This window comes from Myxine glutinosa, chromosome 2, assembly GCF_964187855.1.
Source record: "Myxine glutinosa chromosome 2, kmMyxGlut1.1, whole genome shotgun sequence".
Classification (NCBI taxonomy): domain Eukaryota; kingdom Metazoa; phylum Chordata; class Myxini; order Myxiniformes; family Myxinidae; genus Myxine; species Myxine glutinosa.
Genome location: NC_136262.1, coordinates 95,395,051 through 95,417,918, shown reverse-complemented (window position 1 = coordinate 95,417,918; position 22,868 = coordinate 95,395,051). Strand labels below are relative to the sequence as shown.

At 43.7% G+C, this 22,868-nt stretch overlaps 1 protein-coding gene across 2 annotated transcripts in view; it reads right to left on the bottom strand.

Moving 5' to 3' along the window:
• The window catches only part of PLAA (phospholipase A2 activating protein), an 86,565-nt gene that overhangs the window by 27,424 nt on the left and 36,273 nt on the right, over positions 1 to 22,868 (bottom strand). For both annotated transcript variants that reach the window (XM_068107743.2, XM_068107744.2), the window contains 6 exons: positions 19,099 to 19,234; positions 15,551 to 15,720; positions 12,084 to 12,241; positions 7,130 to 7,343; positions 6,945 to 7,022; positions 6,667 to 6,771 (listed from right to left, as the gene is read on the bottom strand). In XM_068107743.2, the coding sequence (XP_067963844.1) occupies positions 6,667 to 6,771; positions 6,945 to 7,022; positions 7,130 to 7,343; positions 12,084 to 12,241; positions 15,551 to 15,720; positions 19,099 to 19,234 (861 nt within the window). The remainder of the gene's footprint in view (positions 1 to 6,666; positions 6,772 to 6,944; positions 7,023 to 7,129; positions 7,344 to 12,083; positions 12,242 to 15,550; positions 15,721 to 19,098; positions 19,235 to 22,868) is intronic.

Genomic DNA, 22,868 nt, shown 5'->3' with positions numbered 1-22,868 from the left:
ATTCAGGATTGCAAAGCAGATAGCGAAAGAGAGGTATGATGTGATGGGGGTGAGTTGCTTGAAGGATGAAGTGGGACAAATCGTTGTGGACCCAGATGGAATTAAAGGAAGATGGAAGAGATATATGGAAATACTGTTGAATGCAGAGAATGAATGGGATGGCAACATAGAGAGTAACCCAGTTTTAGGACCGGCAGAGAAGATAACCGAGAAGGAAGTTGAGGAAGCGATAAAAGCAATGAAGAGTAGAAAAGAGGGAGGGCCGACGTGAGTTGTGGGAGATATGTTGAAGGCAGCGGGAAATTGGGGTGTGAAGAGAATGACAGAGATCTGCAATCTGGTGGTGAAAGAAGGCCGCATTGCAGTGGATTGGGAACTGAGTACCCTCGTCACTCTATACAAGGGGAAAGGTGACCCTCTGGACTGTGGCTCGTATTGAGCGATAAAGTTATTGGAGCATGGAATGAAGGTATTGGAAAGGGTGTTGGAGAGGAGGATAAGGAAGAAAGTGAAGATTGACGAAATGCAGTTTGGATTTATGCCAGGAAGAGGAACGACAGACGTGCTTTTTATTGTGAGGCAGTTGCAGGAGAAGTACATGGAGAAAAGGAAGAAGTTGTTTCTTGGGTTTGTTGATCTGGAGAAAGCATTCGATAGGGTTCCACATGAAGTAGTGACATGGGCATTGAGGAAGTTAGGAGTGGAGGAATGGTTGATCAGAGTAGTGATGGCAATGTACAAAAGAGCACGCACAGCTGTAAGGACGAAGGACGGGAACAGTGGTGAGTTTGAGGTGAAGGTGGGAGTGCATCAGGGGTCGGTACTACGTCCACTACTATTTGTAGCTGTGATGGAGGTGCTGGCTCGGAACGTAAAGGAGGGTTTACCATGGGAGTTGTTGTATGCAGATGATCTGGTGTTGATTGCAGAAAGTATGGATGGACTGAAGGAGAAGATGAACAAGTGGAAGGAATGTATGGAGACAAAAGGTCTGAAGGTGAATATCGGAAAAACGAAGGTGATGGCAAGTGGTAAAGCATGTGGTGAGGTGGAAAGAACTGGGAAGTGGCCGTGTGCTGTGTGCAGGAAGGGTGTCGGAGTAAATTCCATTCAATGTACAATGTGCGCTGAGTGGGTTCATCAAAAACGTAGTGGTTTGAGAGGGTCATTAACCAGTGTGGCAGCTACATTCAAGTGTATGGTGTGCACATAGGGAGCTGCAGATGGAGGAAATGTTGAGTCGGATCTTGGAGACGGCGTGAAGCTGGAAGGTGTGAAAACATTTTGTTACCTCGGAGACATGCTGAATGGAGAAGGTGGATCAGACTCGGCAACGGTTGCTAGAGTGAGATGTGCATGGAAGAAGTTTCGGGAACTGAGTGGCGTGCTGACGAGGAGGGGAGTGTCGTTGAAGCTGAAGGGAAAGGTGTATGCTGCATGTTAGAGAAGCATTACGATTTATGGGAGCGAGACATGGGTAATGAACATAGACCAGCAACGAAGGCTGGAAAGGGTGGAAATGCGAATGGTTCGGTGGATGTGTGGAGTATCGCTGAGAGGAAGACAAATGATGAATTGCGAAAGATGATGGGAATAGAGCCTGTGATTGATGCTGTGAAGAGAAACAGTTTGAGATGGTTTTTTTTTTTTTTTTTTTTTTGTATACTGAATCGAGGCTCGTGAAAGAGCTAACATTTACTTCACAAACAAATCAACCAGACAAACAAAACACACAAAAAGCGGGAGCGGAAAACAAGATGGGGAGAGAAGGTGAAGCACACAAACACAACATTTGAGAGCAGGGAGATGTGTGGAAGGGAGAGGGCTTGGGGGGAGGAGGCATGGGAAGGGGGGGGGGGGTGGAGGGAGAAGTATAAAACACAAGGACACCAATGACTTCCAGGACAGAAGTTGGTATTTCAAAAAAGTAGAATTGGGGTGAAATTAGCGGGGGTAGAAAAGATCAAGGTTTTGGATGGGGGAAGATAAGAGATGGTGGTGAACAGCTGTTTTAAAGACCTGGAGAGTGGAGTGGGATTGAAGAGAGTGAGGGAGTTTGTTCCAGAGGCGGGAGAAAAGAGGAATGAAGGAGTGAAGGTGAGCAGAGTGTCTTGATTTTGGCAGTTTGACCATAAGAGGGTTGCAGGCAGATCTTGTGCGACCTGTAGGAATATTTGCGGGACAGAGCCCAGAGAGAGCTGGGGGCAAGGCCAGAGAGGAGTCGGTAGCAGATGGAAAGACCACCAACCTGCCTGCGGTGAGTGAGTGAGAGGCCCTTGGAGTTAGCTTCATCGCGGGAGATTCCAATGATTCTGAATGCTTTGGTTTCAACAGCGTGAAGACGAGCTAGGTGTGAGGCAGGAGCACCAGCCCAGAGGGGAGAGCAGTATTCCATTGAGCTGCGGATGAAAGCCTTGTATGTGGTGAGGAGCTCAGGTGTGCCAAGGAAGGACTTCGCACGACGGAGGATGCCCAGTCGGCGACTGGCTTTGGAGGCCAGATTTGAAATGTGGTTTTCCCAGGAAAGATCATGGCAGATAGAGAGACCCAAAAGCTTGAGTGACAGAACTTCTTGGAGAGGATTATTCAGAAAGTGGATGGGAGGGTTGTCCAGTCGGTCTTTTCGGAGAGACATCGTAAGAGTGTGAGATTTGTCAGGATTGAAAGACATGTTCCACTTGTTTGCCCAGTCTGTGATTTTGTCCAGGTCTGCAGAGAGTGAGGAGGCAGCAGACTGCCGATCTGAGGGATGAAGAATGGAGCGACAGAGAGTAGAGTCATCAGCAAAGAGATACAGTGGATTTTCAAGAGAGTCAGAGAGATCATGGATGAAGACCAGAAAAAGCACAGGGCCTAGAACACTGCCTTGTGGAACTCCAGCCTGAACAGGAAGAGGAGATGAGAGAAACCCATTCAGGGCCACACGTTGACTACGACTAGAGAGGAAGTCCGCCAGCCATGCGTGGAGATTTCCATGGATACCAAAAGAGGAGAGTTTGGTGAGCAGAGCGGGGTGCCAGACCGTATCGAAGGCACGTGATATGTCAAGGGAGACTGCTCTAATTTCCTGTTTGGCATTGAGGACCTCCATCCATTGTTGAGAAAGCAGAAGCAGCATGTCCAGAGTAGAGTGTGCAGGTCTGAAACCAAATTGATGATCAGAGATCAAGCCATTGGAGAAGAGGAAAGATTTCATATCTGAAGCAATGATGGATTCCATGACTTTGCTGATAATTGGGAGAAGGCTGATTGGTCTGCAGTTGCTGGGATCTGTTTTTGCACCTTTTTTGTGCAAAGCGGTGATGTTGGCAGATTTCCAAGCAGATGGAAGATGACCTTGAGCAAAAGAGAGGGTGAAGAGAACAGAGAGAGGGAGTGAAAGAGCGGAAGAACAGGATTTTAGGACCCGTGGGCTGATGCCGTCAGGTCCAGTTGCAGAATCCGAGTCGAGGGTTGACAGAAACTTTTCCACCTTGTCAGGAGGAAAGGACACAGAGTCCAGGAGCAGCTGGGTATGACTGGGTACGGTGGGTACAGAGAGGGATGGGTTTGGGACACAAGATTTAGAGGCAAAAGAGGACCCGTGGGCTGATGCCGTGGGGTTGCTATCTTTATTAGAAAGACCTGAGCCTCGTCCTGGAGGTGGGGGAAAGACCTTTCTTTAGACCTTTAGACCTTTTAGACCTATTAGAAAGACCTTTCTTAGAGGAAAGACCTGAGCCTCGTCCTGGAGGTGGGGTTGCTATCTTTATTTAAAAAACTCTCTTCCTCGCTCGCCCTGCACTGCTATCTCTCCACCTCACCCACAGGAATACCTTTGGGTACGGCTTCCCCTTCACTCCCACCTTTTGTTCATATGTGTGTTGTACCGTCCACCAAACAGTGATGACCATCTACATCTCGCTGTCTGATAATATGGACCAACTTCTATCTACCCATCCCAACTCTCTCTTCCTCATATGTGGTGATTTCAATTGTCACCTTGCCAGTTGGCTGGGTGTGGGTACCTCTCTCACCAGCCATGGCTCTTCAGCAAAGGACTTCTGTGACTCACTGGGACTGACACAATCTGTCAATTTCCCGACCCGGATCTCAGTCAACGGATCTCAACTGGATCTCAGTCTCAGTTTGGTCATGTGTTGAGGAAGGATGAAAGTGACTGTTTGAGAAGAGTGATGGAAATGAATGTAGAAGGAAGTAGAGGACGGGGAAGACCGAGAAAGACTTGGCTAAAGATGGTCGAAGAAGAAATGCGGGCAAGGGGGTTAACAAGGGGAGATGCAGAAAATAGGGCAAGATGGAGAAGATTGTCATGGGGACCGCAAGGCTAACCCCCGCTCTTGCAGGGAAAATGGCCTTAAAATGCCTGTTGTTGTTGTTGTTGTTATCAAAAAGGCTTGGGCACTGTGGAGCGATTTTTTTAAATCCCAAAAACGAATGTTTTTTTTTTTTGCAAAAAATCTTTTTTTTCCCCCACGCCTAAAACACCCCAGGCAGTCACTGATGAACCTCTGAAAGGTTGATGAAGATTCATTCAGCCATCTCTGAGAAAAATGGCGACACACAGACACACAGACCAACGGCTCTCTTCTCTAGTAGATAAAATTAATGTCATATATTGCTATGATGTCGCTGTCACGTATGTGGGTGGGTATGTATGTATTTCGCTGAAATAATTCCCCCTGGTGATGTGTGTGCTCGCCCAGAAGTGGATGGAAAACTGAAGCTAAAATTCAACAGTAAAGAAATATGTGCACAAAAAATAATTAATTTAAAACTGCAACTGTCACAGAACATGGTTATATGAGCTGTTTCAGAAGAACAGTACTTAAGTGCCCGTCATGGCCGTCTTGAACATTGTGAAATTACCTAAGTTGGCTGTCCTCCTGCAATACTGAATCTTGTCCATGAATGCGCACAGAGAGTCAATGAAGTGAAGGGAATCACAGTCGTCCCCTTACCTTGCAGTTTCAGGTTCAGCTTATTCAGTTGCTCGAAGATCTCAACCAAATAGGCCAGGTGGGCTTCCCACAATGGATCCTTGAAAAAAAAAATTGTTTTTCTTGCATTTCCAGAAACAACTTCAACTCTGCTCGGTTTGAAGATGCGATTAACGACATTGCCTTGTGACAACCAATGACATTTGATGTAGATCAGGAGAGCTTTATGCTCATCTGAACCAATGTCTTTGCACAGCTGCTTCAAAAGACGAGAGTTGCCAGCCACAGATTTGATGTGATTCACAATTCTAATAACTCCGTTTAAGACCCCTTGCATTGACGTGGGAAGGGTTTTGGATGGGAGGAGTTAGCCCTTGGAGCCACCTCTTTCACCCTGTCTGGAAGCCTGATTTTGAGCCCATCATCACATGTGCAGTCATTATACAGTCCACACAAATTCTCCCATGATAAACATCAATCGTTGAAGTAATTAGTTACATTCATACGCTATCTTATATCGTACACATGACGAATCTCCACGGTCCACTGAAGAACTTTGCCATGGCCCACCAGTTAGGAACCATTGCTCTCGGCCAATCCTGCCAGCCCCATATAAAATATCAGTGATACGCTGGAACATTCCAGAACAATTTGGAACGTTCTGGAATTATCTATATTCGAGAACATTTTGGAATATCCAGATATAATGCGAGCCACAAGGTAAAATTTAAACTTTATTTAGCAAACCCTAAATGTTAATAGGAATAAAATTTGGTGTGAATTATTTATTTACATACTGTATTGTAACAAAATGAGAGGGTGAGAGTAGAAAAACTGAACTTCAAAAATAAGGACTATCCCACTGTTTACTCACTCGATGTTCAACTGCTTTCCTGTGCTTGTTTAGTTTAATTTCTCAAAGTTCAAGTCATAATTGAGACCTGTCACAGCGGCTGTCCAAATAACCTTTTCTTTTTTTGCCTGCAATCCTGTTTGTGAGACCCATATCTATTTGTTAGATCATGATCACATGTTTATATAAATATGTAAATATATATATATAAATATATAAATGTATAAATATATAAATATAGTATATATAAATATATAAATATATAAATATATAAATATATAAATATATATATAAATATATAAATATATACATATATAAATATATAAATACAAGTATATATTATATGTGTGTATGTGTGTGTGTGTTTATGTGTGTGTGTATGTGTGTGTATGTATGTATTGTTAATGTCCGGCTTCCTTCTTGTAACCATAGTGCACTCGTGCAGTAACTGGTCTTTATTTTGATTACACATCCCTTTGCCAATGTGTAAGCCCTTACAATGAATTGCAATGCAGGAGGAGTCCATTAGGCCCTTCAATGCCAGCTCTATGATTGCCAGCTTATGGTTGTTCATCCATATTCTGTCCTTTTTAAAATTATTAGAAAGCTGGGTGCCAAGCAAGGAAACAGAATCTACCATATTTTAAAAGTCTTTGTTATGCACTCAGCAGGGGTTTGAACAGACGTTCTAACTATTACATCTGAACACAATCTGAATCCCAGATTCAGAGCGGACATTCTAACTATTACACCACCGAGTCTGGTTAAAACCCTAATTCCATTGACGCTATAGCTGTCAAAGATAAACAATCTTTTGCACTGTAATGCAGAACAAATGACTCGTTTCTTTTTTGTATCTCCCCCTCCTCTCACCAAGAATCACTGTGACATTTCCAGAGTCGAACGTGACCATTTCTCGTTGTGGGAAAAACTGGCTTGGAGTGGAGTCTGGAGAGCTGGACCAGTACGTTTCACTTCCTGTATAATACAATATGTAATCATAAAACAATCAGGCAAACCCACAAATTTGAAGGATTTTCATACAATGACCTCATGTGAGTCTGTGGCCTCAAAGCAAATGAGAAGCATGCATGTTTTTCTAACCAAAGGAAGACACTATTTTGAAAGTGGAAACAGATTAGCAATGTCACCTGTAAAGGGATCTCTTCCTCCTGTCACTTCATCAACAGCGTCTGAAGTACCAGAACCAGCAATGTAACGACTTTCTCCTAGAGAAAGAATACACAAAACAAATTGTTGCATATTTGGGCATCTCAGCTTACATTATGCACAGCTTTGAGCCATCAATATCCTTTATGACTGCTTTATGACTAACCAGTGAAAGGGTCAGAGATGGGAGAGAGCTTGTATGTAGGAGGCCCTGCATGCTTCTGTATGAATTGAGCCACCTGGTCTAGATACTGAGGTTCGAGGTCATTCTCTTGCAGGAACGTCTGTGCAGCCTGCCAAGGGTCTTCATCTTTGTTGTAGGGCAACTTCAAGGGTGTCCCAAGCTCATCCAAATTAACGGTAAAGACAAAGTCATATTCCTACGAGGGAATGGGTTGTTGAATTACATTACATTGTGCAATCCCCACACTTCCCACTGAAAGCAAAGTTGGAATATGACAAAAAGCCTCACTAGCAATGTCCCATTATCAAATTTTGAGTTAAAAGAAATCGTTTCCACATTTTGAGCTCTGTGACCCAAAGCCCCCACCTGGGGTCAAACCCAAAAAATGTTACATATTTCATGCATCTCCCAATGTTGATTGCATATACAAAGTTTCATTAAAAATGTTTCAAAATGTGCCTGCAATTATATTTTTCGGTATTTGACCTTTTGACCCCGCCCCAGAAGACCGACCCAAAACTGATACTGCTCTTGCACCTTATTGCCATGTGTTGATCATAACTACCAAGTTTGATGAATTGCTGCCAAATTGTTTGAGGAGATAGCGTGACGGATGGACAAACACACGGGGACAGAGATTGACAGACGGAGACAGACAGATGGAGACAGACAGAGCAGATTACAATACCCCCCAATTTTTTTTTCTAAAAGCATGGGGATAAGTGTGAAGGCAGTTATCATGTTTTAGGAATCTAGGGTTAATATACAGTATTATATTAACCCTAGACACGAGTCTATGGTATGCCATCACAAATCTCCACACTTCCTACCTACAGCAAAGTTGAAAGATAGCAAAAGGATCCACCAGGAATGACCCAATATAAAATTTTGAGTTGAAAATGTTCCCAGTTTTGATCCGTGACACTAAATTTGTTCAAGATGGACTAGGATCGAGGTGCAAGCCAGACAAAGAAAGCATGAACTGAAAAAAAGAATTGTTACATACATCATGTGTCCCCCAATAAGTTGATTGCATATACAAAGTTTCATTTTAAAATGTTTTAAAATGCGCCTGCAATTCCATTTTTTGGTATTTGACCCAGGTGGTGGGTCAAAAAAAGCATACTTCTATTGCAACTTAGTGCCACGTGGTGATCATAACTACTAGGTTTGGTGAATTTCTACCCAACCGTTTATTAGATGGCGTGACGGACGGACAGAAGGAGCTGATTACAATATCCCCCGGTTTTATTTCAAAAAGCGTGGGGATAAAAGGTAAATGTACACATACAAAGGAGTTAAAGCAGGAAGTGAAGGTTCAAAAACAAAAATTGATAATGAGAAGAAGACCCTCTCAAAACTGGTAAAATAAAAGCTATATGGAAGCGAAAGAAAATAAGTTTAAAGAAGGTGTAAATAGCCTACATAATTAATATACGTTTTTAGTTTTTAAGGCTCAGAGAGGAGCTTGCATACACAGTGCCCTCAATGAGTATTAGAGCAGTGAAGTCAAATTTGTTGTTATTGCTATATACTCAATCCACTTGATTTGAGATCAAAAGATGAATATAAGGGAAGAGTACAGAATGTCAGCTTTTATTTCATGGTATTTCTTTGGATATATTTTTGTACCATTGTCGAACAATAGCACTTTTTATGTTGTCTCCCCATTTTAGAGAATAAGTAAGAATAAGAATAAGTATTGGAACAGATTAACTTAAAGTAAATCGAAGTAGTATAAGTTAGTAAATGGTTGCACATCCCTTCCATGCAATAACTGCATCGAGCCCGTGACCCATCGACATCACCAAACTATTGGCATCTCCTTTGAGATGCTTTTCAAGCATTTACTGCAGCCATTTTCAGTTGTTGTTTTGGGGGGTTTCTGACTTTAGTCTCCCCTTCAGAAAGTGAAATGCATGTTCCATTGGATTTAAATCAGGAGATTGACTTGGCCAGTCTAAAACCTTCCACTTCTTCCCCTGATGAACTCCTTGGTTGTGTTGTTAGTGTGTTTTGGGTCATTGTCTTGCTGCATGGTGAAGGGCCGCCCAATGAGTTTGGAGGCATTTTCTTGTACATAGGCAGACAAAATATTTCTGTACACTTCCAAATTAATTCTGCTGATGCTATCATTAGTTACACATCATCAGTAAAGATGAGTGAGCCATTTCCAGAGGTAGTGATGCAAACTCAATCAATGACACTATATCCACCTTGCTTCACAGAAGAGGTAGTATGCTTTGAATCATATGCAGTTCCTTCCTTTCTCCACACTTTTGCTTTTCCATCTCTTTGGTAAAGGTTTATCTTGGTCTCATCTGTCCATCAAACTTTGTTCCAGAACTTACTGGCTCACCTCTGTAGCCTTTGTAATTCTTGTGGTGTAGCCTTTGTAATTCTGCTGTTGAAGTCTTCTGTGAATGGTAAATGTGATACTTTCACCCCTGCTCTCTGGAGGTTGTTGGTGATAGTTGTTTTAGGGTTTTTCTTGACAGCTCTGATGATTTTTCTGTCATCAACTGCAGTTGATTTCCTTGGCAGGCCTGGCCGTTGTCTATTGCTAAGTACTACTGTGTTCAAAAAGTATCCGACCTTTATTTTTCGTGGGTAAAAAAGAAGAAGCTAGGGAGGCGTTGATTGGTGCACGTATGTAGGCGATCCGAATGCACACGCGTGAATTTTTTCCCACCTGCAGAAGCCGTCATTCGACGGCAGACCGCCGATGAGTGAGGACATGTAAGTGAGCGCCGTCGGATTTTCGTTTTTGACAAAATGACGGAAAAACCTGAACAACGCTACTGCATCAAATTTTGTGTAAAGCTTGGCAATTCCCAAGTGGAAACGATCCGCAAGATTCAACACCGTTCATTCCATTATAAAGGAGGATTTGGGCTTCAGGAGAATCTCAGCGAAGTTCGTACCAAAGCTGCTAACGATTGAGCAGAAGCAACTCCGTTTGGAGATCGCACAGGACATGCTGGAGACTGTGAACAGCGATCCCAGCTTCCTCAACACAGTGATCACTGGCGATGAGTCCTGGGTTTATGGGTACGACCCAGAAACAAAGTTGCAGTCATCACAATGGAAGCATCCAACATCCCCGAGGCCAAAAAACACAAAATTTGATGCAGTAGCGTTGTTCAGGTTTTTCCGTCATTTTGTCAAAAACGAAAATCCGACGGCGCTCACTTACATGTCCTCACTCATCGGCGGTCTGCCGTCGAATGACAGCTTCTGCAGGTGGGAAAAAATTCACACGTGTGCATTAGGATCGCCTACATACGTGCACCAATCAACGCTTCCCTAGCTTCTTTTTTTTTACCCACGAAAAATAAAGGTCGGATACTTTTTGAACACACTACGTACATTCGTGCTTTCTTTCTTTTTCAAGATATTCCAAATTGTTGCATTTGCTCTGCCCAATTTTTGTGCTACGGTTATAAATGAATTATTCTGTTATTTCAGCTTCCAATTTTTTTTGCTCTCTTCATCGGCAGTTCCCTGGTCTTCATGTTGGTTTATTCCTTCTGACTTCAAAGACAGACTCACATGGCAAAAGCAAAGGCTAAAACCAAGACTAGACATTCACAGCTCTTTTATTTGTGAGCAATCAATGCAACAAGAAACACCTGTCAGTCATTTGTACCAATACTCATGCTAACCTAAAATGGGGGGACTGAACATAAAAATAGCTATTGCTCTACAATAGTAAAACATATATATGAGAAGGGGTATATACATATATGAGAAGGGGTATACACATATATTATTCATAATAATAACAACAGTAAAACATATATACATAGAAATACCAATAAATAAAAGCTGACCTTCTGTACTCTTGCCTCATCTTTTGATCTCAATTGATTTCTTGAGTATATAGCAATAATAACAAATTGGACTTCACTCTTCCAATACTTATGGAGAGCACTGTAGATGCCATGGAATATGTGGGCATCTGAACTTGGGATCCCAGTATCACGAGCTTGGTTTTCAGATGGGAGGGAATATACTGTACATATATGCCAACTCAATGTGATAGCAAATCGGTTTAAAAGATTGTTAAAATACAATCACAAGGCATGCACTTATTCATACTATTCGAAAATATCAAAACGATTATTATTTCTGTGGTTACAGAAATAAGTGACATTGCTCCTTCTGCCCTATCCTGCGTCAGTTCTCCTCCAGGACCATAGGCCACATCAATTCCTCAAGACACCTTCACCTGCTCATTCTCCCAAAGTCAAGGCTGGTTGCTCACCTGCATTCATTATCCCCTTTATTCTCCTGATTGTGGAATTATCTCCTTGGGTACGTTATCTCATTCTCACTTCACTATTTCAAATGCGATGCCCATCACCACCTCAGGTGTTTACCAAGGTACATCCATGATCTCTTTGACTGTACGTGCTGATTCTCTCTCATTCGGTTAATCTCTGGGCCATTGATACTCGTTTTTGTTTTATTCCCCCTTTCCTCCTTTTGTTTGTCCATCCCCAACATCCCCAACTTGTTTTGATAGCTTGTGAAACTGATGCCCTGTCATTAAACTCTTCCATAAGCCTAGACCAGGGGTTCCCAAACCCAGGGTCATGACCCAAACTTGAAAAAAACCATCAAAATCTCGGCTTTTCAGTGGGGAGAGGAGGGTTTCACTTTTAAAGAGTTTTCTCTGACAATTTTTATCGTAGGTACTGGTACGACGTCAGTACTGGTACCATTTGCACCATGAGACGAATGAGATTTCAAATTTTGCGTCGTGGACAAAAAAAAAAGTTGAGGAACCACTGGCCGAGAACCTTGTCTTTGTATCAAGTACATAAAGTATTAAAATGGGTTTTCAATAATGAAAGGAAAATTGAACAATGTCAAAAACAAAATAATTGTACCAATAATTATTACTCCTTTATTATTTCTGATGCTGCAGTACCTTGCCTTCGTAGAGAACCTTGCCCGAGGTGGCCTGTGTCCCTCCCGAAGAACCAACGACGTCGCCGATCTTTAACCAGCGGCTTTCAGCTCCACTCCATTGGTATGCCTCAACCTGCCCACCATCATTCACCAGCCGTGTCTGCCCATCCCTAGTACCTGCCACACATAAAAGAGGGGTCTGGATACGAGTGTTCAACTCTAACTAGGAGCGAAATGGTGATTGGTACAATATTGGCATTATCGTTTTCCTTTACATCATGCCTATTGGAAGACCATCTGCTATTCTACTGTGCCACAAGTTCATAAACATACCGGTACCACCACGTACAGTAGCAGTTCATTTACACGAGGATTTCAGATTAAGTGTGCATTGAATAGATTTTATAACAGAGGATGAAGAAATAAACAGATACAATCGGCCATTGATTTATTACGTATGCAAAAATGGCAGAAGTGATGACTTCTCCCTGTTCTCTCCACAATTTTACCCCACATGCCATCTACTACATACCCCTCATGCCCCAATTCTTATCTCGTCAAAACCTCCACTCCTTTCCTTTGCACTCCTCTCCCCTCCTCTTTTTCATTTCCACAATGGTAATTTTAGATGGTCAAAATACAAAACATCATTTAATATTTTAAGAAGACTTCTAGACTTGCCTTCCTAACAAATTCAACCATAGACACAGGCAGTTACAGTCATAGCCAAAAATATTGGCATCCTTGCACTTATTTCAAATAATGCATTTCTTCCAGAAAATTGCTGAAATAAAAAAAATATTTTGGTATCAACATATGTATTTATTTGGTTTGCAGTGGAACAAAAGAAAAAAGTTGAAAAAAATCACTAAGTCTTAGCTTATTCCACACAGAAATCCTAAAATAACCTGGACAATATTATTGGCACCTTTTAGAAGTTGTTAGAAATATTTCGATTTCAAGCTGTGTGTACCGCAATGAGCATGGAGAAAATATAGAAAACCAGAGAATTGCCTGAGGAGGTCAGACACAAGATTATAGCCAAGCATGGACAAGCTCAACGCTACAAGTCCATCTCCAGAGACCATGATGTTCTTCCTATGTCCACTGTATGCAATGTTATCAGAAAGTTTAAGACCCATGGCACTGTTGCCAACCTCCCTGGACGTGGCCACAAGAGAAAACCTGATCGAAGATTGCAGCGAAGGATTGTTCGAATGGTGGAGAAAGCACCTCGATCAACTGCCAAACAGATTCAAGCTGACCTTCAGACACAAGGCACGACAGTTTCAACTCGCACCATCCGTCGCCAACTCAATGAAAGGGGGTTCTATGGTAGGAGACCGAGAAGGACCCCACTGCTGAGGGAGAGACATAAGAAAGCCCGACTGGAGTTTCCCAAAACACACCTGAACAAGTCAAAATCCTTCTGGGAGAATATCCTGTGGACAGATGAGACAAAATTAGAGCTTTTTGGTAAAGCACGTCATCTCTATGCTTACAGAAAACAAAATGAAGCATTGAAGCCTTCAAAGAAAAGAACACCTTCCCTACAGTCAAACATGGAGGAGGTTATGTGATGTATTGGGGTTGCTGTGCTGCCTTTGGCACTGGGTGTCTTGAATGTGTGCATGGCATCATGAAATCAGGAGATTACCAAGACATTTTGGAGTGCAATGTTCAACCCAGTGTCAGAAAGCTGGGTCTCCATCGAAGGTCATGGGTCTTGCAGCAGGACAATGACCCCAAACACACTTCAAAAAGCACCCAGGAATGGTTCAAGACAAAATGCTGGACTGTTCTGAAGTGGCCAGCAATGAATCAGATCTAAATCCCATTGAACACCTGTGGGGAGATCTGAAAACAGCAGTTGGGAGAAGGCACCTTTCAAATCTGGGAGAACTGGGGCAGTTTGCACAAGAAGAGTGGGTTAAACTGCCACTCGAGAGGTGTAGGAAGCTCAAACATGGCTATAGGAAGCGCTTGACTGCAGTTATTTTGTCCAAAGTCTGTGCTATCAAATATTAAGTCTAGGGTGTCAATAATTTTGTCAATGCCACTTCTTTTTATTTTCTGATTTATAAGAATATATTAAGTTCTGAAAAAAAACAAAGGTTCTGTAATATTAACAGTGAAATAAAGAATTGTGAAGACCAAATACTTTTGTCAATTTCAACTTATTTTTAGAGAAAATTGTGAGTTATTTGAAAAAAGTGCGAGGGTGCCAATATTTTTGGCCACGACAGTACAAGGTGAGTGGCCACTGATGGCTTCCTCTGGAAGCAATAAATGGTGACCTAGTTTGAAAACTTTTGATTGCATCAACAATATTGCACTTTTTATGGAGGGGTGTGGATAATATTCAATGTCACATAATCACAAAAGCTTTTATTCCCCCTGAAGCCCCTCTTGTAGGTCACCTCCCATCTCGATTTGCACCCTCCGCCCTTTACGTACTCTATGACTCCCCCCCCCCCCCCCCCCCACCCTCCCCCAACCCCAGGTTTCCCCAGGGTGCACACAGTCTGCCAGTAACCCAATTCTGGTGAAGCTCCAAGCAATCCAGGCTTACTGCTCACCTCCATGCAATTGTTCACTTTTCTCTCACCCAAGGAAACAACTTCCTCAATCTGTACGATCTCAATTCTTCTGTACATGGTTTCAAGATGGCTGTTCGCCTATTCCATCCATACTCATGATCAACCCGCATTAACTCTCTCCTTTCCAGGTTATTGCGTTTTCTCCCCTCTGCCACCACCCCCACACCCCTTACTGTTTCATCCCCATTTTCTCATTTTTGTAATTTCACCCCCCTTCTTGCCGTGTCTGAGCTTGTTACTTGTTACGCCACCAAAGGTGGATGGAGGTTATGTTTTCACCCCTGTCTGTCTATTTGTTGGTTGGTCCGTTTGTGAACAAAATATCTCAAAAAGTTATGGACGCATTCGGACGAAATTTGGCAGAGATATAGCGTATGAGACAAGGATGAAATGATTAGATTTTGGTGAAGATCCGGATTCGGATCTGGCTACTAGAATATTTTAAGTGATTCTTCACAATTGGGAGATAGGGCCTAAAACGATACATAGCAGGATATCTCAAAAAGTTATGGATGGATTTGGAGGAAACTTGTTGGACAGGTTGTGTGTGTGACAAGGAAGAATCGATTCAATTTTGGTGAAAATCCGGATCCAGATCCAGCTGGTAGAATTGCTTAAGTGATTCTTCACCATTGAGTGATATGGTCAACCAGGTGGAGGTATGCTTTCTACTGAGTGTCGTTCTAGTTCACCCCTGTGTTCTCCTACCCCTCCCCTCTCTGTCATTCTTCCCCTCACCAATCATCTCTCTGTTGTGTCCCTCTACTCTGCTGTTGGCGTTTCCTCGCTTAGCACTGTTCTGCGTTCTCACCTTTCCACGAGCCTTATTCCATGAGCCAAATTTATCATACCACAAAATAAAAAATTTCCACAACAAAACCCTCACCTGGCTCCTCTAGGTGTTCACGTCCAGGCAAGTCTGTAGTGGAAATTCCTCCCAGCTCGCTGGACATTGGATCAATGCTTGAGGACGCAAGTTCAGATTCAAACTCGGCACACAGCTCGACGCTAGCCACACGTGACGAATCTTCGGTGAATATGCGGATTGTCCCATCGCTAGTAAAGCACACCATGCAAAAAAAGGGGATGACACGAATGGTACACAACTTTATCTCTCATTGCAGCCATAGCAACAGCTTTTGTGTGCTAACTGTGCTCACATTTGAATGCTCATCGCAAGGGCAATGCCCAACACCTCACCCCTAGTTCCCAGATTACAATTACAACTTTAACCAAGAGGGTGACAAAAGTTGTGGGGCCAGTGCAGAAGGGTCATGTTTTTTGGGGTCAGCGTGACGACACAAGATGCAGCAAAGACAGGATACATTGACATCTGGCACACTCAAGGTCTGTGCATTGACATCTGGCACACTCAAGGTCTGTGCATTGACATCTGGCACACTCAAGGCCAACAGATCAACCGTGGTGTGTAATTTCGCCTGGCTTGCCCCACCAATCAGCGCAGGCTATCATTACCCGACAGGCTGAGGCGGCCAATGGTGGTCCAACACACCCCACGGGACTTAATGTAAGCCCTCACACTGCACGTGCTTGTCCTTTCTCTTGCTTCTGGTAGTTGGTTGCCATCCCTGCTGCTGTTCCTGTCATTCGTCGTGTACTTAAAACTGAGTTGGACAAGCATGGAAGGCTTGCCCGGGCTGATCTGTTAGCCCGGGCTGATCTGCTGCGCACCCAGAAGGAAGACCATGCCACATGCACAAGCATGTTTCCATTTTCACTTTCTCTGTCTTGCCTATTCTATCTCTGTCCTGTATGCCCCTGAGTTAATGCGATAAGTTATTAGTTTAAGCCATTGAGGTCTCGAGGGTGTGCTGGGTTATTTGTTACAGTCAGCGATCGCTGCAGTGCATCTGTGTTCATCTTCTCCCCTTTTTATCTCCTCCTCCCTGCACTCTATCATTGTAACAAATCCCCGTTGATGAACTCGTGTGGTCATCAGGAGCGGGCCCCATAAACGCATAGTGTATTGGCTTATAAACAAGCTAGCTAGTCAGATTAGATTGGGTTCGTGCTAAAGCACTTGTAAAGCGGATCTCTTGACGGGCTTGCTCAGCCAATCTTGTCACGCAGATTTGCCACAGTCATGTGTTCTTAAATACCGATTCGTGCCCAAATTAAACCAGTGGATGCGTGGACCTTTTCAACCCTTACCTGCCCGCAGCACGACCATTGTAGAAGACGTACGACCATAACAATATCTAAGCTACATTTCTATAATTCAACAAGAACAACCGTACATGATTCTGTGGATTCAAATTTAGAAATGGGTCCAACGCAATTTTTTTTTCTTTTTCAGGGATTTTAAGTGGCACTGCCTTTTGACATAGTCACAATTTAGTTCCCATTCCAAGCATTCCCAAGGTAATCAAGTTTCATCCTCAATGTGTTGATTGGCACCACAGGGTAAGCTAAGTCAGGCAGGCAGATTCCTCCCTTTATGAAGGGTATTAGTGAGCTGCTGGGTTTTTACAGAAAATTTGTGAGGGAAAAGGTAATTCTGACACAATCTTTGTTTCCAAAGGCATATATCTCAATCCTGAAGGCCCACCGCAAACAAGCCAATCTTTTCCGACATGACACGAGATGATTGGACACAAATCTTTGACAATTTTGTTTTATCATAGCCCCGTAGTGTGTGGCAGTCTATCGACGACACTATTGTCGGAAAACAAAATTCCAATGAAGAAGAAATGTAGGGAGAGGATGAGAAGGGTTAAAACTCTGGGCACTGCTGCTTTGGCAGAAGGGTTGGTATGTCGTCGACAGCATGCCAGGAAAAGGAAGCGGCTGTGGGTAAGGAGCTTGGTGGAGAGGAGGCCGGCTTCGGAAGCATTCAACATGCTAGATTAACTTGCTGCAAGGCTCATTCGATATTTGGTAACTATTTCAGCAGTTCTGGGTTTGTTTAACACTAAACATAAGCAACATTGGTGTTGTCTCACCCCAACGGCCATCCCTCCATGACCAAACATATTTTGTAATTTCCCATGGGCTGTTATTGTATATCAGTGCTTGTTCGGCAGGTACTTTGTTATTGTACATCGGTGTTTGTTTAAACTTGAGGATTCACCTCGGTCAGTTTGTCACAGGTCTGGGTGTTGAGCCCACCATTTATCTGGACGGTGTATAGGCTAAGGGTCTCTGGTTTGAATGCCCTTCTGAATATCAAACGCCTCTCCCCTACAAGTCCTGCAACCTGGAGCGAGGCCAAAAATTGTGCACATAGAAACATTTACCTATCTGGGCAGTGTATAAGCTAAGGATCGCTGGTTCATACGCCCCCTAATGCTTCCAACACTTTAATGAGCTAGTGAATTTTGTCATTAAAAGTATTTATATCACAATGTACCAAGAATAGCAGTATTTTCGTATTTTTTGAAGGTTTGCTAAATACTGAAGGAAACAGGTCAGGTTCAGGCTACTACATTGAACTTTCATAATACCTTTTTTGGGCTTCAAAGTTCGCTATTTGACACTACACCCGGAAGTCACCGATAGAAGAAGAAGAAGAACCACCTTTAGAGGCCATTTCCCCCCGCAGAGCAGGCGTTGGCCTTTTTCGGGCACCCTGGTCCCCTTTTTGAAGCAATGTTTTATGGCCGGATGCCCTTCCTGCCACCAACCCTGTTAGTCACCTCTTGCGACACCCAAGGAATTACCGGTGAACTGGTACTCAATTTACCGACTTCGGAAGGATGACAGGCTGAGTCAACCCCCCTGGTGTTATTTCAGCGATTGACTGGGATTCGAAGCCAGGATCCTAGGATCCCAAGCCGGCACCCTAACCGCTAAGACAACAGCAACACCGGAAGTCACCGATAGCTGAAGTTAAATTTGGCGATACACTGCACTGCGTCAGCGATCAACATAGACTGCCACACAGAACACATTCATGCACGACTGTTGTCGACAACGCGTCATAAATGTTGAACATATTCAACTTTTACGACAATCGTTGATGCGCCTGAAAAGGTTGTTGATGACAATCGTCAACTGCCACACATCACACAATTATCAAAAGAATTTCACAGACTAAGCTTATTTTTATACAAAGGCAAGAATCGTGGAAGAGTTAGAACACAGAACGTATCAGGACGCAACAGAACCAAAGGACAAAATCAACGGAGACAGATAAACAAGGAATGCGGGTAAGACCTATGGGTAGGGGAGGACGCCGAGGGTAGTCTGTTATGTTGCATCGGCTAGTGTACGGCCGGCTTAAAACTTCTGTCTTCAGCTGTATTTCAACCCAAAACCTTGATGCCATTCCATTGTCCTTAACTGTGCTATGCCACGAGCCAATAAAGTGAGCTCACCTGAATGAAAAAAGGACACATTTTCCCAGTAAAAAGCTGAAAAATACCTTCGATTCCATTTCTGAAACAAGCTTCCACAATGTATTTGCACATCTACCTGCAGCCGACTGCAATATCCCGATTAGGCAGAGCACACACAGACCAGGCTGACTGTGTAGGAATACGCAGCGTTTGCACACATTCGTTTTCACGCCACACACGTACTGAACGATCTTCTCCACTCGTGACAAAGTCTGCACATAGGGAAACACATGTCCAAACAGAAATCATGCACAACTAGCTTTTCAAATTAATCTATAAACTAGATCGACACTCTTCGACGTCACGACATCGACTGATATGCCTATGCTCACATTATTTCATCATGATAAGACTTGTACCAAGTTTGATTTAAATCCGTTCAGCTGTTCTCAAGTTATCACATTTTCACCTGACATGACTTCTGACCTTTGACCTCTTCACCCAAAAATTTAATCAGTTCATGTTTACATCATTATACATACCTGTACCAAGTTTGAATTAGATAATTTCAGCCGTTCTCAAGTTATAGACATATTACAGACTTTGACCTCTTGACCCCAAAATCTAATCAGTTCATCTTAACATCATTCTACATAAATGTACCAAATTTGATCAGAATCCCATCACTGGTTCACAAGTTCTCGTGGTAACAGTATTTTTTTACTTAACATGACCTATGACCTTTGTCCTTTGACCTCGTGACCCCAAAATCTAACCAGTTCATCTTTACCTCATTATACATACCTGCACCAAGTTTGACTAAGATGCCTTTAGCCGTTCTCAAGTTATCGCGGTAACGAAAACCTATCACGGACGGACGGACAGCCTGAAAACAATGCCTCCGCCGAGTTAGTCGGTGGAGGCATAAAGACTGATTTATATAGTCAAACAGGACTCTTCAGAAACTCCTACTATTTTTTTAAATACAGTATATACAGTCATGGCCAAAAACTATTGGCTCCCTTGCACTTTTTTTCAAATAATGCACCATTTCTTCCAGAAAATTCTTGAAATTAAAAAAATATTTTGGTATCCACATATGTATTTATTTGGTTTGCAGTGGAACAAAACAAAAAAACCCTGAAAATAGAACTAAATCTTCGCTTATTCCACACAGAAATCCTAAAATGACCCAGACAATATTATTGGCACCTATTAGAAGTTGTTAGAAATGATTACATTTCAAGCAGGTGATTCTCCTTTACTTTGGAAATGAACTCACCGATGGTGAGTTGCAGGTGCCTGCAATATAAAAATCACTCATTCAACCAGTTTGAATGGAGCAAAGGAGTCATTCTGCTGTTTTGTGTCACTGTGGTACCACAATGAGCATGGAAAAAAGAAAGAAAACTAGAGATTATTGTCTGAGGAGGTCAGACACAAGAATGTAGCCAACAAGAATGAAACAAACAATGCTTTATCCATAAGGCCAATCACAGACAATCTCAAGGCTACAAGCCCATCTCCAGAGACCTTGATGTTCTTGTGTCCACCATACGCAAAGTTATCGGGAAGTCGAAGGCCCATGACACTGTAACCAACCTCCCAGGACATGGCCGCAAGAGAAAACCTGATCGAAGATTGTAGCAAAGGATTGTTCGAATGGTGGAGAAAGCACCTCGATCAACTGCCAAACAGATTCAAGCTGACCTTCAGACACAAGGTACGACAGTTTCAACTCACACCATCCGTCGCCAACTCAATGAAAGGGGGTTCTATGGTAAGAGACCCAGGAGGACCCCACTGCTGAAAAAGTCTGACTGGAGTTTGCGAAAACACACCTGAACAAGCCAAAATCCTTCTGGAAGAATGTCCTGTGGACAGATTAAACCAAATTAGAGATTTTTGGTCAAGCACATCATATTGTTGCGAATATGGAATTTGGCCTCCATATCCGCTTGTAAATATTCCCCTATTTTCTCCGATACTCCCCAACTCTCCCTTACCCCATTCCCTAGTCCCATTGTCTGTAAACAACACCCATTAGAGCCGATCTTCCCCTTCATCCCCCCATTAAATGTCGTGCCCAGGTCCCCCGCACCACACGTAGACAATTATAGGACATCTTGCTAGTTATTCTTAATCTATGTCAGTTAAGGACTTGTTTCCATTAATTATGACTCTTCGTTGCACCAGAATGTGATTATATGGCACCTGTTAGGAAGTTTAGGACCTCCCCATACCTCTCCGCATCTCTTCCCCATGAAGAAGCGCCAACTACAACAACAACAACAAAAGAGGGGGGCGGCGCGGTGACGGCATGGGGAGTGGGCGTCCTCCTTCCGGCTCGGTTAGCCACCATTGACCACGCGCTCCACGGGGTTACCACGAAGGGGCTCCCTGTCGGCCCCTCGTCAAGGGCGGAGCCGGTAACCCCCGCACCCAATGAGAAGCCATGGGCCGATGCCATCTGGGGCGGCGCTAACGAGCCGAGGGCGTGTCACTCCCCGCCGGATAGATACGCGGCCCCGCGCCGGACGTGAGAACAGATGCGCCCCGAGCTGGAGAAAGACGGACCTGCGAGCGCTGAAACAGATTCGCCCCCAGCTGGAGAAAGACGGACCTGCGAGCGCTGGAACAGATGCGCCTGAGTTTGGAGAGGCCTGAGAAAGAACGTCACCTCTGAGCGCTGCGACGAGACCCCCCCGCATCTCTGGACCGAACCGTGTACCCTGCTTTGAGCCAAGAGTGCACCTTGAGCCATCGCTATCTGCCTTTCCTAGCCATCAAACCCCGTGTGAGTCAGCGTTGTCCCGTTTATCTGTGGTCTGTCTAGGGTTAATATAAGAGTGTGTCTAAGTGCCTGTCTTCCTGTAATATACCTCTAGCCCCTGTAATCTAACCTTTTTCCGTACGAATATACTTGAGAACTGAACCCCTGGTGTCGTATTGTGTCATTATAACCCAGCCGGGTGTCTTCTCTTTCCTATTGAGCCAGCATAGCGCGGCTCGTCAACGTCGAGTATAGTCGGGTAATTTGTGGTAATTTGTGCGGACACGACGGCCATTCCGCTCGGCCCACTTTAACATCAAAGTCGTGTCTGTAACAATTGGTGTCGGGAGTGAGATTCGAGGCCCGACCAAATTTTGAAGGAAAAAAAAAAAAAAAAAAAAACGAATAGAGGAAAAAAAAAAATTTGGTCAAAATTTGGAGCGGCCGAAATTTGTTTTGTTTTACGAAACTCGAATTTTGCAAGTCGCGCTATGGCGGATCAAGACGGCTGGGGTCCGGTAGGGGAGAGTGAAGTAGGGTCGATCCAGGACCAAAATGAGGGACAGGAGGAGAGCGAAGCAGTGAGGGCGGCAGGTTCGCAAAATAGCGCCGTCACGCACGAAGAAGCGGGCGCGCAAAATGGCGCCTCGCTGATCACCGCGCCAGCGACCGTGGCAGCGCCCCCGGTGGATTTGAACTTGTTTTTTATACAAATAAAGGCGCTCATGGTCCAGACAAGTGAAGACCTGAGGAATGACTTGGGAAACCAAATGGGGGTAATGAGGGACGAAGCGAGGGCTCGGAGTGAGCAATTGGGGGTAATGAGGGACGAAGCGAGGGCTCGGAGTGAGCAATTGGGGGTAATGAGGGACGAAGCGAGGGCTCGGAGTGAGCAATTGGGGGTAATGAGGGACGAAGCGAGGGGTACCGGTGAGAAGTTAGACAATAATTTTGAGGAGTTAGACAAGAAAATTGGGAAGTTAGACAATAATTTTGAGGAGTTAGACAAGAAAATTGGGAAGTTAGACAAAAATTTTGAGGGGTTAGACAATGGGATAAAGGAGGTGAGAAATGGGTTAGAGGGGGTAGAAAATAGAATGGCTGCCCAGGAGAATCAGATAGAGGGAGTGAAA